Source organism: Thunnus albacares, chromosome 21 (assembly GCF_914725855.1).
Source record: "Thunnus albacares chromosome 21, fThuAlb1.1, whole genome shotgun sequence".
In the NCBI taxonomy this organism is placed as follows: domain Eukaryota; kingdom Metazoa; phylum Chordata; class Actinopteri; order Scombriformes; family Scombridae; genus Thunnus; species Thunnus albacares.
In genome coordinates this window covers 575,001-591,406 of record NC_058126.1, presented here as the reverse complement: position 1 = coordinate 591,406, position 16,406 = coordinate 575,001, and the positions used below count along the sequence as shown (strand labels likewise).

At 45.0% G+C, this 16,406-nt stretch overlaps 2 protein-coding genes across 19 annotated transcripts in view; both read right to left on the bottom strand.

Annotated features, from left to right (window-relative positions):
• Positions 1-73: 73 nt before the first annotated feature.
• On the bottom strand, positions 74-6,370 carry LOC122972239 (endothelial zinc finger protein induced by tumor necrosis factor alpha-like). Its single transcript, XM_044339210.1, has 4 exons — positions 6,209-6,370; positions 4,841-5,067; positions 2,041-2,442; positions 74-1,890 (listed from the first exon to the last, which is right to left on the bottom strand). Exons 2-4 carry the CDS (start codon positions 5,064-5,066, stop codon positions 470-472), a joined length of 2,049 nt encoding a protein of 682 aa, XP_044195145.1. The 5' UTR covers position 5,067; positions 6,209-6,370; the 3' UTR covers positions 74-469.
• Positions 6,371-13,260: 6,890 nt separating this feature from the next.
• Positions 13,261-16,406, bottom strand: part of LOC122972227 (receptor-type tyrosine-protein phosphatase mu-like) — a 158,463-nt gene continuing 155,317 nt past the window's right edge. For all 18 annotated transcript variants that reach the window (XM_044339160.1, XM_044339162.1, XM_044339164.1 and 15 more), the window contains 4 exons: positions 15,535-15,660; positions 14,393-14,556; positions 14,042-14,177; positions 13,261-13,543 (listed from right to left, as the gene is read on the bottom strand). In XM_044339160.1, coding sequence (XP_044195095.1) covers positions 13,490-13,543; positions 14,042-14,177; positions 14,393-14,556; positions 15,535-15,660 — 480 coding nt within the window. In that variant the 3' untranslated portion in view covers positions 13,261-13,489. The remainder of the gene's footprint in view (positions 13,544-14,041; positions 14,178-14,392; positions 14,557-15,534; positions 15,661-16,406) is intronic.

The window sequence follows — 16,406 nt, the reverse complement described above, 5'->3', positions numbered from 1 at the left end:
GGAGTAGAGGAGGAGGAGTAGAGGAGGTGAGGAGGAGTAGAGGAGGTGAGGAGGAGTAGAGGAGGAGTCAGTCTGCATCTTTAAACTGTTTTATTTTCTGATCTTATTTCACATTTTATTAAAATAATGTTTTCTTGAGTCTCAGTGACGTCACATGAAGGTCACATGACTGGATCGAATCTGTCCAATCACTGGGGAGAACCACAGCTCCCATAATGCTTTGGGGGATAAAGGCAGGAAGTCATGTTGCCATGGAGTCAGAGCTGCACCTGAGCAGAGAGGATTGATGGTTTATTGATCGGGACATGAAGCGTCACGTGTAAATAATCAGCAGATCAATCAACAATGAAAACATTCGAGGAGTTGATGATGACATCATCAATCGACAGCAGGGCGTTGTCAGCTGACCCGTGATGTCACACTGATGTGGTTCAGAGGAGCGTCCACGCCGTGAACGCGCTCAGTTCAGTCAAGTAGCGTCCGTTTCGTCGCTCGCCATGACCTCGACTCCTTCGGCTGCAACGTCCACAGCTACGACCGTCTCTTCCTGTTTGTAGGTCAGAGCGGGCGCCATGTCCACATCATCATCAAACAGGATGGGCGGGGCTTCCTCTGCAGGCGGCGGGGCCACGCCGTGCATGCGCTTCCTGTGCTGCTGCAGGTTTCCGCTGCGGTTGAAGCGGGCGGGGCAGAGGTCGCAGGAGAACGGCCGCTCGCCTGTGTGGATGATGACGTGTCTGGCGAGCTGCGAGCGGCACTTCTTGTCTTTGCCGCAGATGTGGCACACGAAGCTCTGCGGCGGGCGTGCTCCGTTGGCGTGGACGACCTCGCGGTGTCTCTTCAGGTGGCTGAGGCGTCTGAAGCTGCGGCTGCAGAAGTCGCAGGCGTGCGGTCGCACCTCGCTGTGGATCATCGAGTGACTCGCCAGCAGAGACCTGAATTTGAAAGCTTTGCTGCAGACGGAGCACGGGAACACCTTCTCCGCCGCCGAGCTCGCCCGGCGTGCGGCGGCGTGCGGCCCCTCGTTCACTCTGACCTTCAGGTGGACGCGTACGTGATGCTGCTTCAGGCAGGCGGCGCGCTGGAAGCTGCGCAGACAGATGCCGCAGCGGTGAGGTTTGTCGCCCGTGTGGATGCGTGAGTGAGCGGCGAGCAGCGCCTCAGACTTCAGTCGCTTCCCGCAGACGCCGCAGGCGAACGGAGCGTCAGATGGCGCGTTCTCCTCGCCGTCGGCTCGGTTGACGTGCACCAGGATTTTGTGGCGTTTGAGCTGGTACTGCCGGCCGAACTTGCGTCCGCAGATGTCGCAGAGGTGCGGCCGCTCGCCGGTGTGCGTCTGGAAGTGGACGGCGAGCTGCGACCGGCATCTAAACTCTTTGCCACAGAGATCACACAGCAGCGAGCCGGAGCGCTGCAGCTCGCCGCCGCCGTCCACGTGGACGATCTTCTTGTGGTGCTCGAGGTCGTTGGTTCTCATGTAGGCTTTGGGGCAGAGGTCGCAGCGGTACGGTTTGACGCCGGAGTGGATGACCTCGTGCGTCTTCAGTCTGGACCTGCAGCTGAAGGTTTTACCGCAGACGGCGCAGAGCCACGCCTGCTCCTCGCGCTGCTTCTCCAGCTTCGCCACGCCGTTCGGGTGCAGCCGGTTCAGGTGGTGCTGCAGGTTGTCGCGGCGGTTGAAGCGCAGCTCGCACAGGTGGCAGGCGTACGGCTTCTTCCCCGTGTGGATGAAGGAGTGTCGCGCCAGACTCGACTTGTTCTTCATCACTTTACCGCAGACGTCGCACATGGTGCTGTCGGGCTCCAGCTTCACCACATGAAGAGATGCATTCTGGGACTCTGAGTCCAGCTCCACGTCCTCCAGAGCCGCAGGAGACGGGTGAGAAACATCTGGGGGGGACGAACGGATACGGATCAAAAACAAACACATGAAGCTGATTCTGTCGCCACGGCAACAACTAACAAGTAATATATTCATTTAAAAATTAATTAAAGAAATAAAAAACAACTTAAAAACTAGAAATATTGAATCTTGCTCACCTGCCTCAGGTGGAGTCCAAGTGGGATCACCTGTGTCCTCCTCCACCACCTGCTCCTCCTGCTGCTCCTCCTCCTCTCGCTCCTCCTCCTGCTGCTGCTCCTCCTGCTGCTGCTCCTCCTGGCGGTCAGTAGCAGGTGATGCCCTGCGTTGCCGGCGGTTACGGGGGGCGGGTCTGCTGGACGAAGAGCTCTGCTGGTTGTCTCTCCTGCTCAGAGGAGGACGTCCCCTCTGGATCCTGGACCTGGGCTGGGGGAGTTTTGGGGGGGTCTGGATCTGGTGTTTGACGGCGGGTTGGATGGTTCTGGTTCTGGTCCGGTTGGAGGTGCAGTGCTGCAGCAGAGCGCCTCCGTCTGGTCCGTCAGGTCTGACCGCAAAACACTGCAGCAGCATCGCAGACGAGCCTGCAGAGACGTTACAACATCATGAAAGCTGCTGTCATCGTTCCTCCTCTTCCTCCTCCTCTTCATCCTCCTCTTCATACAGACCATTAGACCTTCATACAGACCATTAGACCTTCATACAGACCATTAGACCTTCATACAGACCATTAGACCTTCATCTTGACCATTAGACCTTCATACAGACCATTAGACCTTCATCTTGACCATTAGACCTTCATACAGACCATTAGACCTTCATACTGACCATTAGACCTTCATACCGACCATTAGACCTTCATACAGACCATTAGACCTTCATACAGACCATTAGACCTTCATACAGACCATAAGACCTTCATACAGACCATTAGACCTTCATACAGACCATTAGACCTTCATCTTGACCATTAGACCTTCATACAGACCATTAGACCTTCATACTGACCATTAGACCTTCATACCGACCATTAGACCTTCATACAGACCATTAGACCTTCATCTTGACCATTAGACCTTCATACAGACCATTAGACCTTCATACTGACCATTAGACCTTCATACCGACCATTAGACCTTCATACTGACCATTAGACCTTCATACAGACCATTAGACCTTCATACAGACCATTAGACCTTCATACAGACCATTAGACCTTCATACAGACCATTAGACCTTCATACCGACCATTAGACCTTCATACAGACCATTAGACCTTCATACTGACCATTAGACCTTCATACAGACCATTAGACCTTCATACAGACCATTAGACCTTCATACAGACCATTAGACCTTCATACAGACCATTAGACCTTCATACCGACCATTAGACCTTCATACAGACCATTAGACCTTCATACAGACCATTAGACCTTCATACAGACCATTAGACCTTCATACCGACCATTAGACCTTCATACTGACCATTAGACCTTCATACTGACCATTAGACCTTCATACAGACCATTAGACCTTCATACAGACCATTAGACCTTCATACAGACCATTAGACCTTCATACCGACCATTAGACCTTCATACAGACCATTAGACCTTCATACAGACCATTAGACCTTCATACCGACCATTTGACCTTCATACAGACCATTAGACCTTCATACCGACCATTTGACCATCTTGCCAAAGCAGAACTTAAAACTTCTTCTCACCTTTATTTATTTATTTATTTATTTATTCAGAAACGACAGTAAACTGAAAACGTTGTTTTTGGTTTGATAGAGACGATGATTAATGGATCAATAATGAAAATAACTGATAGTTGTAGATTAATAAAGTAGTTTATATGAGTTCAGACATGTTACTAAATTCATCTTCAATCAGAAGCAGCAACCAAACATCTGGATTCAATCTGGATTATTGATTATATTCATAAATTAAGATGTTTTAATATCACACAGAACCAATTTAATAAGTCAAAACATCAGTGATGATCAGAACTAGAATTATTTACCAAGATGAAATAAATTGATCCATTTATCTGAATGAACTTAATGTTTGACAATCGTTCCCAATAATAAACCAATAACTCATTGATCAGCAGCTGGAATATATAATATAGATCAATAACTATCATTAGTGTCTCAGCAGGACAGAAAACAGATTTCAGACCTTCATCAATGAAATTTAAGACTTTTAAACACTTTCTGAGGAAACTTTAAGACTTTTCTGGGTTTAACTTCTTAAAAACAAACAAATGTTCAGTTTTCTGTCATAAACGACAAAAAAGCTTCAGATCCAAGAATCCATTTCCTGTCCATCGACTCGTCGTTGCAGCTCTAACGTGTTGCAAATTGATTATGAAGAAGTGATTATTTATTGGTTAGTTCAGGTGCAAACGATGTGTTGAGGACTGAACTGTTTTCATTTTTCTTTTCTTTTGATCTGTTTGTTTTTATCTTTGTTATAACTTATGAGGCGTTCAGGTTCCGGTGACTGGTTGGATTTCTGAGCTGTTTTGGTGGGTTGACATGTGCAGACCTGAAGTGATCTGCTGCCACCTGCTGTCAGAAACATGTGACTGCACCTCCTCTACATGCTGGCTGCACCTCCTCTACACGTTGCACTGCACCTCCTCTACACGTTGCACTGCACCTCCTCTACATGCTGGCTGCGCCTCCTCGACACGTTGCACTGCACCTCCTCTACATGCTGGCTGTGCCTCCTCTACATGTTGCACTGCGCCTCCTCTACATGCTGACTGCGCCTCCTCTACATGGCACCTCCTCTACATGCTGGCTGCGCCTCCTCTACATGCTGACTGCGCCTCCTCTACATGGCACCTCCTCTACATGCTGGCTGCGCCTCCTCTACATGCTGGCTGCGCCTCCTCTACATGCTGGCTGCGCCTCCTCTACATGCTGACTGCGCCTCCTCTACATGTGGCACTGCTGAGACTCACCTGTGTGTCTCCAGCTGAGCTGCTGAGTCAGCAGGTCCACCTGGACGGCAGCGTCTCTCCTCTCTGCTGAGTCGCTCTGACAGCCCACCTCCCTCCTCTCCTCCTCAGGACTCTCCCACTGACAGCCCACCTCCCTCCTCCTCACCTCCTCCTCCTCCCCTTCATCTCTCAGCAGGAACACACAGAGCTGTTCTCCTGCAGGAGGCTCCAGGAGTCCCGACGACATCCTGCAGAGGGAAGCAGGACAGTTTAATTACATCAACATGTTTCATCTGTTAACAGTTCAACAGACCATAATAACACATCTACAGGCTCCGCCCACTTCATGTTGTGGTTACGCTGGGCGTGTCCACGTGTTTCCATGGTAACCATGAGGTACACACTCAGTGACTTTATACACATTTTTTACACACACTATATACACTACTGCAGATACCCGTGTACTTCTACTGCAATACTATACACTACTGCAGATACTTGTGTACTTCTACTGCAATACTATACACTACTGCAGATACCCGTGTACTTCTACTGCAATACTATACACTACTGCAGATACTTGTGTACTTCTACTGCAATACTATACACTACTGCAGATACCCGTGTACTTCTACTGCAATACTATACACTACTGCAGATACTCGTGTACTTCTACTGCAATACTGTAACTACACTACTGCTGATACCCGTGTACTTCTACTGCAATACTGTAACTACACTACTGCTGATACCCGTATACTTCTACTGCAATACTGTACACTACACTACTGCTGATACCCGTATACTTCTATTGCAATACTGTAACTACACTACTGCAGATACATGTGTACTTCTACTGCGATACTGTAACTACACTACTGCAGATACATGTGTACTTCTACTGCGATACTGTAACTACACTACTGCAGATACATGTGTACTTCTACTGCGATACTGTAACTACACTACTGCAGATACCCGTATACTTCTACTGCAATACTGTAACTACACTACTGCAGATACATGTGTACTTCTACTGCGATACTGTAACTACACTACTGCTGATACCCGTGTACTTCTACTGCGATACTGTAACGTTACATTAAGCTACTTGTGTACTTTTACTGTGGTAGGATTTTACATGCAGGACTTTTACTTGTAATGGAGTATTTTTACATTGCAGTATTGGTACTTTTGCTGCAGTAAAGGATCCGAGTACTTCTTCCAGTACTGCTGTCAGTGTAACATGAGTACCATACTGTGTATAAATACTATAAAAACAACAGTGCAGTCTTTAGTCTGCGCTCACATGCTAACATTAGCTCCGTGCTAACAGCAGCTAACGTTCCCTCCCAAACAAGCCGACAGAGGTGAAAGGTTTCCGGTTACCTGCGAGCTGCGGGTCACACGGTGTCTGTCTGAGAGAGCAGGATTCAATGTTTAATGTTCAGCAAAGATTTAACAGAAACTGTTTTAACTTTCCGCAGAAACGCCACCAAAACTAAAGGCCGCACCGGAAACACTTCTTCTTCTGCTGCTGCTGCTATTGTACAGTTTCCGGCGGGCTGTGTGCTGAGGCGGGTTCGTGCTGCCCCCCACAGGCCACAACAAGTACTGCAGCTTCTGTAAACAGGTGGAAGAAGTACTCAGAAGTACTCTGTACTTACACACAGTTAGCTAGTTTAGATCTGAGGGGTGGTGAGATGATTAATGGGAGAGGAAAGAAGAAAAAACAAAGTTCTGATACACAAATCTGTTTTCAGTTTTTGGACTTTTTCTCTAATCTTTGATTTTTGCTGAAATATTGGATCATTTGAACATTTATTGAAATGAAAGCATGTGAGAAGTTTAGAGGGAAAAATCACTATTTGGTGGAGCTGTTAACAACTCATAGACATGTGAAATGTGACCCCGACTACACACTGCTTTTTGTAAGACGTCAAAAGACAAAAAGGTTGGAAACCACTGGTTTCATCTTTAACAATGTGTTGTATTTTAAAAGCTTGTTATATTATCCATTGTGTCAAATCTTCATCTGAAAAGTAACTAAAGCTGTCAAATAAATGTAGTGGAGTAGAAAGTACAATATTTCCCTCTGACATGTAGAAAGTAGCATCACATGGAAATACTCAAGTAAAGTACAAATATCTCAAACCTGTACTACAGTAAAGCATTTGAGTAAATGTACTTAGTTACTTTCCACCACTGCAACTTTGTAGTTTTATTTATTTATTTATTTTTATCAACTAATACAAACTAACACAGAAAAAGAAAGGGAACAATTAAATTTTCATTTTAAATCAGGCACAACATATGAACACAATACTGACATCCTGAGCTCTGTTAGGGACCACAAGAAAATGATTGGTGAGGGGAGGAGGGCTGAACGTCATGTTTGACTTTTAAAAAAAACAGGAGCCTCCCTTTCACTTAGAGAGCTGTAATTGTTTAAAACAGTAAACTGATGTGGATCAGGGTGGTGGATCAGGGTGGTGGATCAGAGTGATGGATCAGGGTGATGGATCAGGGTGGTGGATCAGGGTGGTGGATCAGGGTGAAGGACAGGGTGGTGGATCAGGGTGGTGGATCAGAGTGATGGATCAGGGTGGTGGATCAGGGTGGTGGATCAGGGTGAAGGACAGGGTGGTGGATCAGGGTGGTGGATCAGAGTGATGGATCAGGGTGGTGGATCAGGGTGATGGATCAGGGTGGTGGATCAGGGTGAAGGACAGGGTGGTGGATCAGGGTGATGATCAGAGTGATGGATCAGAGTGATGGATCAGGGTGGTGGGTCAGGGTGAAGGACAGGGTGGTGGATCAGGGTGGTGGATCAGAGTGATGGATCAGGGTGGTGGATCAGGGTGATGGATCAGGGTGGTGGATCAGGGTGGTGGATCAGGGTGATGGATCAGGGTGATGGATCAGGGTGGTGGATCAGGGTGAAGGACAGGGTGGTGGATCAGGGTGATGGATCAGGGTGGTGGATCAGGGTGATGGATCAGGATGGTGGATCAGGGTGATGGATCAGGGTGGTGGATCAGGGTGATGGGTCAGGGTGAAGGACAGGGTGGTGGATCAGGGTGGTGGATCAGAATGATGGATCAGGGTGGTGGATCAGGGTGATGGATCAGGGTGGTGGATCAGGGTGGTGGATCAGGGTGGTGGATTAGGGTGAAGGACAGGGTGATGGATCAGGGTGATGGATCAGGGTGGTGGATCAGGGTGATGGATCAGGATGGTGGATCAGGGTAGTGGATCAGGGTAGTGGATCAGGGTGGTGGATCAGGGTGATGGATCAGGGTGGTGGATCAGGGTGATGGATCAGGGTGGTGGATCAGGGTGATGGATCAGGGTAGTGGATCAGGGTGATGGATCAGGGTGATGGATCAGGGTGGTGGATCAGGGTGGTGGATCAGGGTGATGGATCAGGGTGGTGGATCAGTGTGATGGATCAGGGTGATGGATCAGGGTGGTGGATCAGGGTGATGGATCAGGGTGAAGGACAGGGTGGTGGATCAGGGTGGTGGATCAGTGTGATGGATCAGGGTGATGGATCAGGGTGGTGGATCAGGGTGATGGATCAGGGTGATGGATCAGGGTGGTGGATCAGGGTGATGGATCAGGGTGATGGATCAGGGTGGTGGATCAGGGTGATGGATCAGGGTGGTGGATCAGGGTGATGGATCAGGGTGATGGATCAGGGTGGTGGATCAGGGTGATGGATCAGGGTGAAGGACAGGGTGGTGGATCAGGGTGGTGGATCAGTGTGATGGATCAGGGTGATGGATCAGGGTGGTGGATCAGGGTGATGGATCAGGGTGGTGGATCAGGGTGGTGGATCAGTGTGATGGATCAGGGTGGTGGATCAGGGTGGTGGATCAGGGTGGTGGATCAGGGTGATGGATCAGGGTGAAGGACAGGGTGATGGATCAGGGTGATGGATCAGGGTGATGGATCAGGGTGGTGGATCAGGGTGGTGGATCAGAGTGATGGATCAGAGTGATGGATCAGGGTGGTGGATCAGGGTGGTGGATCAGGGTGAAGGACAGGGTGGTGGATCAGGGTGATGGATCAGGGTGGTGGATCAGAGTGATGGATCAGGGTGGTGGATCAGGGTGATGGATCAGGGTGATGGATCAGGGTGATGGATCAGGGTGATGGATCAGGGTGGTGGATCAGGGTGATGGATCAGGGTGATGGATCAGGGTGGTGGATCAGGGTGGTGGTGGAGCCTCCTGTGCTGTAAAATCACTGAGTTCTATCTCTTCGCTCTTTTTAAGTGATTTGACATGTTGGCGGCTGCAGAGCGAGCGGTGTTGAATCGGTATTCGTTGCTACGTCACACCAGAAAGTCAAATCAGATCCGCAGGAAGCTTCATCGTGAGCCCGCTGCCGCCCAGCGCTACGCTTCTGTTGTCACAGTTTGCATCACAGCCAGATGACAAGCAAAGGTTCAGCAGGTTCTTCCTTCAAACCTCCAGATATCTGAAGCTAATATATCAGGACTGTATTGGTACAACTTGCGACTAAATTTAGACTACTGTCCTTTTAGCAGAAAGAGAAAATACACACATTCATGTGTAATTTAATGTGGAGCTGTATCTATTTGTCTGTGCTTTATGGTTCTTGTTGCCAGGCCTCTCATGGAAAATAAATCCTGATCTCAATGACACAACCTGCTAAAATAAAGGATTAATAAAGATTTTACTCAAGACACGATTCAAACTAAATACATATCAACACATAAACATAAAGCTCCTCTTCCGTACATATTTAAGACTCTGAAAGAAATTATTCTTTATTAGTCTTGTCTCGTCATCTTTTGACATCAAATTAATATGATCACTTCTTAAATTGACCATGTTGGGCTGTGTAGATAAATAAGTTGGTATTTATTCTCAAAAGAAAACAAAAACAGGAATGCAACACACACACACACACACACACACACACACACACACACACACACACACACAGTCATCAGTAAGGCGACAGACTACAGCTGAAGTGTGTATATAGATTTTTATTTGTAGTATTTTGGAATCATACAACATAAATAAAAGCTTTCAATACAATTAAGTTCTCATCAGCACCAGAGCCATATGTCACCAGGGTTCAATCAAAACCAGAGCCGTACATCAGCAGGGTTACGTCATTATCTGCTGTAACCGTGGTTCCAATGGTGGAAAATTGAATTCTCCAACATGATTGTCTCTCTCTGTGTGCTTCACAAGAACAACAATGACAACATCAACACTGAGAACAACTGAAGGAATAAATATTCTTCTTCCTGCTTCCTCCTGCTCTATGTACATTATTAACATCTCGCCTCGTAACAAAACCAACCAACCAGCATCCAGAAACAGACCGACAGAGACAAAGGAACCACAACCTGAAGGGGCAGTGGCTTCAAACTGAAGACGATGTTTTCGGACGTTTCCATTCCAGTTAGTTTTTTTTTTAATCTGCAGCAGTAAAGATCAAACACCACAGAAAAAAACGGACAGATAGACGGACATAACATAAACATCTTTATGTCTTTACATATCTCTGTTTCTCTGTGAAAAGACAAAAAAACAAAACAAAAACCTTTTTTTTTTTAGAGCATTTGACCACATCACAGTCTTCATCAGCAGATCGTGTTTACACAGTTGCCATGGCGATGTAGGTGTTCAAACTTTCCATGAGTCCGTGCCGCTCTTAGACTTCTTATCAAACTGGCAACTGAGCAAACAATCAATCTGTGACACAGCTGAAAGCTCTGGAACGAACACAGGTAAGTGGACCTTAAGTTGAGATCAACAAAGCTGTTTATTCTTCAGGATTTAAATGACAGGTAATGACTGTTCTGATTATAAATCAGTTTTTTAAATATTTGAATGACTGTATGGTTTGGATGCTCTGACTTCTCTAATGTGAAGATATTATGTATATATTAATGATATACACTCAATGGCCACTTTATTAGGAACACCTGTACAATCCAGTGCAACCCAATACAACAGTTCTGCCATTAACCTTTTTATTAAGCTTATTTTATTAAGCTTATAAATGAAAGGTAATAATTCTACTGACGTACAGTACTGTGCAACAGTTTTAGGGAGTTAAAGTAAAGTGAGGATGCTTTGAATAGTTTTTATTGATCAGTTAACTTGGTCCAAAGTTGAGTAAACAGCAGAAAGCTAAAGTAAATCAATATTTGCTGTGAGCAGCTTTGCCTTTAAAACAGCAGCAGTTCTCCTCGGTTCACCTGCACACAGTGTTTAAGGTACTCGGCAGGTCGGTTGTTCCTGCATCTTGGAGAAGTTGCCACAGGCCTTCTGTGGATTTCGGTGTCTCAGCTGCTTCTGTCTCTCCATGTTAATCCCAGACTGACTCCATGATGTTGAGATCAGAGACCATCTATTGCAGGACTCCTTCTTCTTCTTGTTGTTGAAGATAGTTCTTTATGACTCTGAATACATCTGGGATGATCGGATGCCTCCCTGATGGTGTTGCATTATGGAGAAGAATGTAAACATCTAAAGTGACTAGAGCGCCTGCACAGTACTGTACATGAGGAAACACATTTCAACACAATACTGTCCAGGTGTCTGTTTCACCAAATTCACAACATGCAGGATCACTTCTTCTCACGTTCTTTTTGACACATTTAACAAGATGGATCCACTCATGTTCACAACATTAAAATATTAAAAACACAAGACTTAAGAATATCTTTTGGTGCTTTGGGAGCTGGGAGCTTCGTACATTTCTGAAAGAGTCAACAAAAACTTAAGTTGTAAACTTGGTAAAAGTGGAATTCATGTTGTAGATTGTACAGGTGTAATAAAGTAGCCTGATATATGTATGTATATATATCTCATCATCAGACCCTTTAATAGATCAACTCTTGGTCCACTCCTGTTCTCTGTTTGGCATTATAATTCATCTCTGTGATCACTGTATGCTGATGACACTCTGCTGTCTCTCTGTGAAGCTCCAAAACCAAAAACATCTCAGTGCAATTAAAGAATAAAAGAAAAGATCTTTTTAAAAGATTCTATAACGTAACTGTGACAAAACAGAAACTATTTTATTGGCCCTGATACTGTTCTGCACAGTTACTCTAATTGTCAAACTTGTCCAAAATGTAAAAAATACGATATCTGAACCCAAATTATGAGTTGCAGTTGATATGAGAGCCTTCCTGCAGCCTTAAGATACTATATGTATGTATATATATATATATATATATATATATATATATATACATATAGTATACAGACGGGTGACAAATTAGAGGGAAAACCAATGCATGTCTGGATGCTGGACCCCTACAGTGAGGGGGTCTGGGGGCTCTGTTATGCTGTGGGGGGCATTTTGCTGGCATGGTTTGGGTCCACTTGTCCCCTTAGAGGGAAGAGTCACTGCTAATCAATACAAAGTTGTTCTGGGAATATCTGAAGAACGGTGAATCAATGCCAAGACTGAGGAACATCATTCCACCACTCCCATCAGGATAGACATGTTTCATCACAGGATAAAGCTGATCACTCACAACTACTTTGTATTGATTAGCAGTGACTCTTCCCTCTAAGGGGACAAGTGGACCCAAACCATGCCAGCATAACAGAGCCCCCAGACCCCCTCACTGTAGGGGTCCAGCATCCAGACATGCATTGGTTTTTCCTCTAATTTGTCACCCATATACATAGATACATACATACATATACATATATATATATATGTATATAATTTGAGAAGCTGGAAACAGAAAAGTTTTGGCATTTGTTTTTACTTCATACTGTAAATGAAGTATTATTGGTGATTAAGTTTCCTGTTGAGAAACAAATTGAAATTAAACCTGACGATAATTTTGAGCTCTGACATCATGTTGCTCACAAACCAATCAGACGTGACGTCGTCACTTTAAATCTGACATCACCCTGACAACAGGAAACACATTGATTCCATATCGATTGTATAACTGATCACCGACACTTTGTGAGGGTCTTAAACTGAAGTTGTTATAATAATCATAATAATAATCATCATCCTGCTGTGGACGGATTTTATCTCCCATCATGCTCTTTGAGAGGATTTGTGTCTTTACTGACATGAAGAGAAAGTCTCTACAGGAAGTGACTGAAGTTCATGTGCATCAGGATCTTTTTGGATTTATCTTATGGACACAGATCAGTTCAGGTAGATCCTGTGAGTCTGTCAGCTGATCAAGATGCTCCACTCTGACGTGAAAAACAAAAACCAAACGTGCTGAAGTTTCTCTCTTCATGTCGTTTTGGTTCTGTTAGTTTCAGCTCGTCAACGCGACAGAACAATAAAAGCACAGATTCAACACAACAAAGTGACACATGGTGACTTCACACACTGGCCAGCAGGGGGAGTGTGTGAGTGTGAGTGTGTGTGTGTGTGTGTGTGTGAGTGTGAGTGTGTGTGTGTGTGTGTGTTCACACACTAGCTTGCAGGGGGAGTGTGTGAGTGTGTGTTATCATGCTTGCAGTTAGTCAGTTCAGTCAAACAAGGCAGTGCAAAAACATCCTCCTCCTCCTCATCTTCATCTTCAGTCAGTAGTCGTCCTCTTCTTCTTCTTCTCCTCCTGTCAGACTGTGTGCAGCATCATCATCACTGGGAGGAGGAGGAGGAGGAGGAGGAGGAGGATGAAGGAGGCTAAGCAGAGTTGAGATACTCCAGAGCGACTTCATAACAGAACTTATACTGATCCTGTGGAGAGACGAAGTCAGCGTCAACACTCAGACTACAAATAACAATAATAACATTAACAATAATAACAATAACAATAACACTAACTGTAGATAGTGAAAACATCAATTTCATAAAAATGACAAAGTTTATAATAAAAATAATAATACAGGTATATGAATGATAATACATATTCTAATTTAAAATCATATTTACAGTATATAGATAATATTATAATAAATTAATATTAAAATGATAATAACATTCCATATGAAATGAATATTACATACATACATATCATTTTATGTTTATTTTTTCTGATTTTAAATATTCATGAAAATGATTAATAAATAAGTGAATGAGTACACTGACCACTACTTCTACTGTGATACTGTACTACATGAAGCTGATAATACTTGTGTACTTAAAGTATGATTTCAAACGCAGGAGTTTTTCTTGTAAAGGAGTATTTCTATGCTGTGTTTGTGGTACTTTTACTTCAGTGTGTGTATCAGTTACCAGCAGGTCCACCATGTTTGGTTTGTTGTTCCTCAGCGTTTTGACAGCGTGGAAAACATCGACGCAGCGCTGCTGTCGCAGCATCTCACACACGATACTGATACTGCAGAACACGCCGCTGCGACCGCCTCCGTTCCTGAGCAGAGACAGGAGGAGTTAGAAACATTAAAACCAGGGTTGTTGCAGTTTTTCACCACTAGATGGAGACAAAGCATCACTCCTGAACACAGAGGAACTCTATCAGCTCAGTCTTAGTACTTTAGTAGTATGAGTGGCAATATATTGCAGTATCTGCAGTAGTATCAGTGGCTCCAGTATTATCTTCCTTGCTGTGTTTTTGTGTTTTCTTACAGGCAGTGCACCACCGTGCGCCCCTCCCCGCCGTCATACTCCTCCTGCCATTTGTCCACCTGGTGAACCAGTTTGAGGAAGGAGCGCTTGGAGACGGGCGTGTCCCGGTACATCGGCCAGCCCAGGAACTGGAACTGCTGCACCATGCGATACCCATCCTGTGGCTGGAGGACACAGGGAGGACAGGGGGGTCAAAACAAGCTCACCCTACCCTCAGGCCAGTCAGATAACAGCAGGAATGATGGTGGGATGAAAAGGCACCTAAACCTAAAATCATGGAGGGCGGAGCTGCAACTAACTATTAATAGTTGATAATGGATTAGCTGTTTGGTTCAGAAAATGGTGAAAAATGTGGATCAGTGTTTCCCAAAGACGACGTCATCAAACGTCTTGTTTTGTCCACAACTCAAAGATATCGAGTTTACTGTCATAGAGACTAAAGAAACCAGAAAATATTCACAGTTCAGAAGCTGAATCAGAGAATTCCTGGCATATTTGCTTAAAAAAATGACTCCTAATGATTAATCAATTATCAAAATAGCTGCCAATCCATTTAATAGTTGACAACTAATCAATTAATGGACTAATCGTTGCAGCTCTATTTAAAATCAAACACACCCTAACTTAACCTCTGGGGGAGGGTAGGAGAGATGGATGGAGATAAACAGATTCAAACATAAATGTGAGCAGACAGGGAGGAGAAAGGGTTTAAATCAAACGCACTGAAAGCTAAATCTGACCTGCCACAGGGAGGCGGGTGGGGAGGGGAGGTCTGGATCAAACACAGCCGAAATTTTGTGAGACACAGGGAGGAAATGAGGCTCAAATCAAACACAGCAAAACCTAAACTCAGCCCGATGGGGAGTTGAGGAGGTTTAAATCAAACACATTCTGGTCTAAATTTGGTGAAACAGGAACGAAAATTGAGGTTTGGATACAAAAACAAACAAGCTGATTGCCTGAGGGCGTAAACGGGGTCAAAATCAAACAAACCCAAACTGAAAGAGGAGGATTGTGTTATGCTAACACTGTCAGGTAACAGTTAGCATAATGATAATAACATTAGATGACAGCAGTCGCTTTCAGTATCGACTGCTGGTGCCAACTAACATCAGCTGTCACGGCTGGTAAATGAAACGCACCCTGGCTGTGTTGTAGATCCTGAAGATGCGGCTGATGACGTCCTCCTCCAGGTCTGCAGACACAAACTCCACCTGCAGGGAGCCCAGACGATGGAGGCCGTTCTCCGGCCAGTACTGAGGACACAGCTGAGACACAGGACAGCAGGAGCTTATTGATCATCTCTTTATATCAATAATCTACACATGTTCCTGAATCCCATTCCTACCAAAGGTCAAAGGTAAAGCAGCTGAGAGTGTTTTGCTGCTGTTGTCAGTTAACTGTGTAAAAGTCTAAAGAAAGACTGAAGAAAATTATTATAAGTGGATTTTACAGCAGGACTGCTCAGAGGGGGGGCGGCGGTAGACCTCTGAGGTCCAGATCCAGTACAGGAACCACCTGCCTCACCTTCACACAAAGACTCGAGGCTTTTAAAGACATGTGAACGTCTCTAACCTACATAGTACTTTGCTCACTTTATTATTATCGTTGCTATCAGCTGCTAACCTGCTGCTAACTTGTCCCGTGTCCTCTGCCTGTTGCCAGGCAACCAGCTTCACATGTCTTGTCTGAATATCTACTAGTAGTTTATTAACAATCTGCTACGTTCTTCTATAGTTGTGTTTGGTGTTTATTACTGTTTAACTGACCTGTAACTGTATCTTTTAGCGTTGTATAAAGATCAACATGATGATGATTGTATTCTCTTTGCATCACTGTTAATGGTTGTGGTCAGTATCACTGTTGCTTCATAGCTACAGTATATGTGCTGTATTATTGTACAGATGTTGTTTCCTGGTGCTCTGCTGGCTTCTGTCCTGTCTTGAGATTTCTTGTTTTGCTGCTGTCGCTCTTTACGGCGTCTTGTTGTCCTCATTCTGTAACTTGATATGTT

What these genes read in the sequence shown, in the direction of transcription:
- LOC122972239 (XM_044339210.1), bottom strand. Translation starts at nt 5,066, where the DNA reads ATGTCGTCGGGACTCCTGGAGCCTCCTGCAGGAGAACAGCTCTGTGTG. An exon ending in GCTCAGCTGGAGACACACAG is followed by an intron (nt 2,443 to 4,840) that starts GTGAGTCTCAGC and finishes ACGTCTCTGCAG; the next exon opens with GCTCGTCTGCGATGCTGCTG. An exon ending in TTGGACTCCACCTGAGGCAG is followed by an intron (nt 1,891 to 2,040) that starts GTGAGCAAGATT and finishes CGTCCCCCCCAG; the next exon opens with ATGTTTCTCACCCGTCTCCT.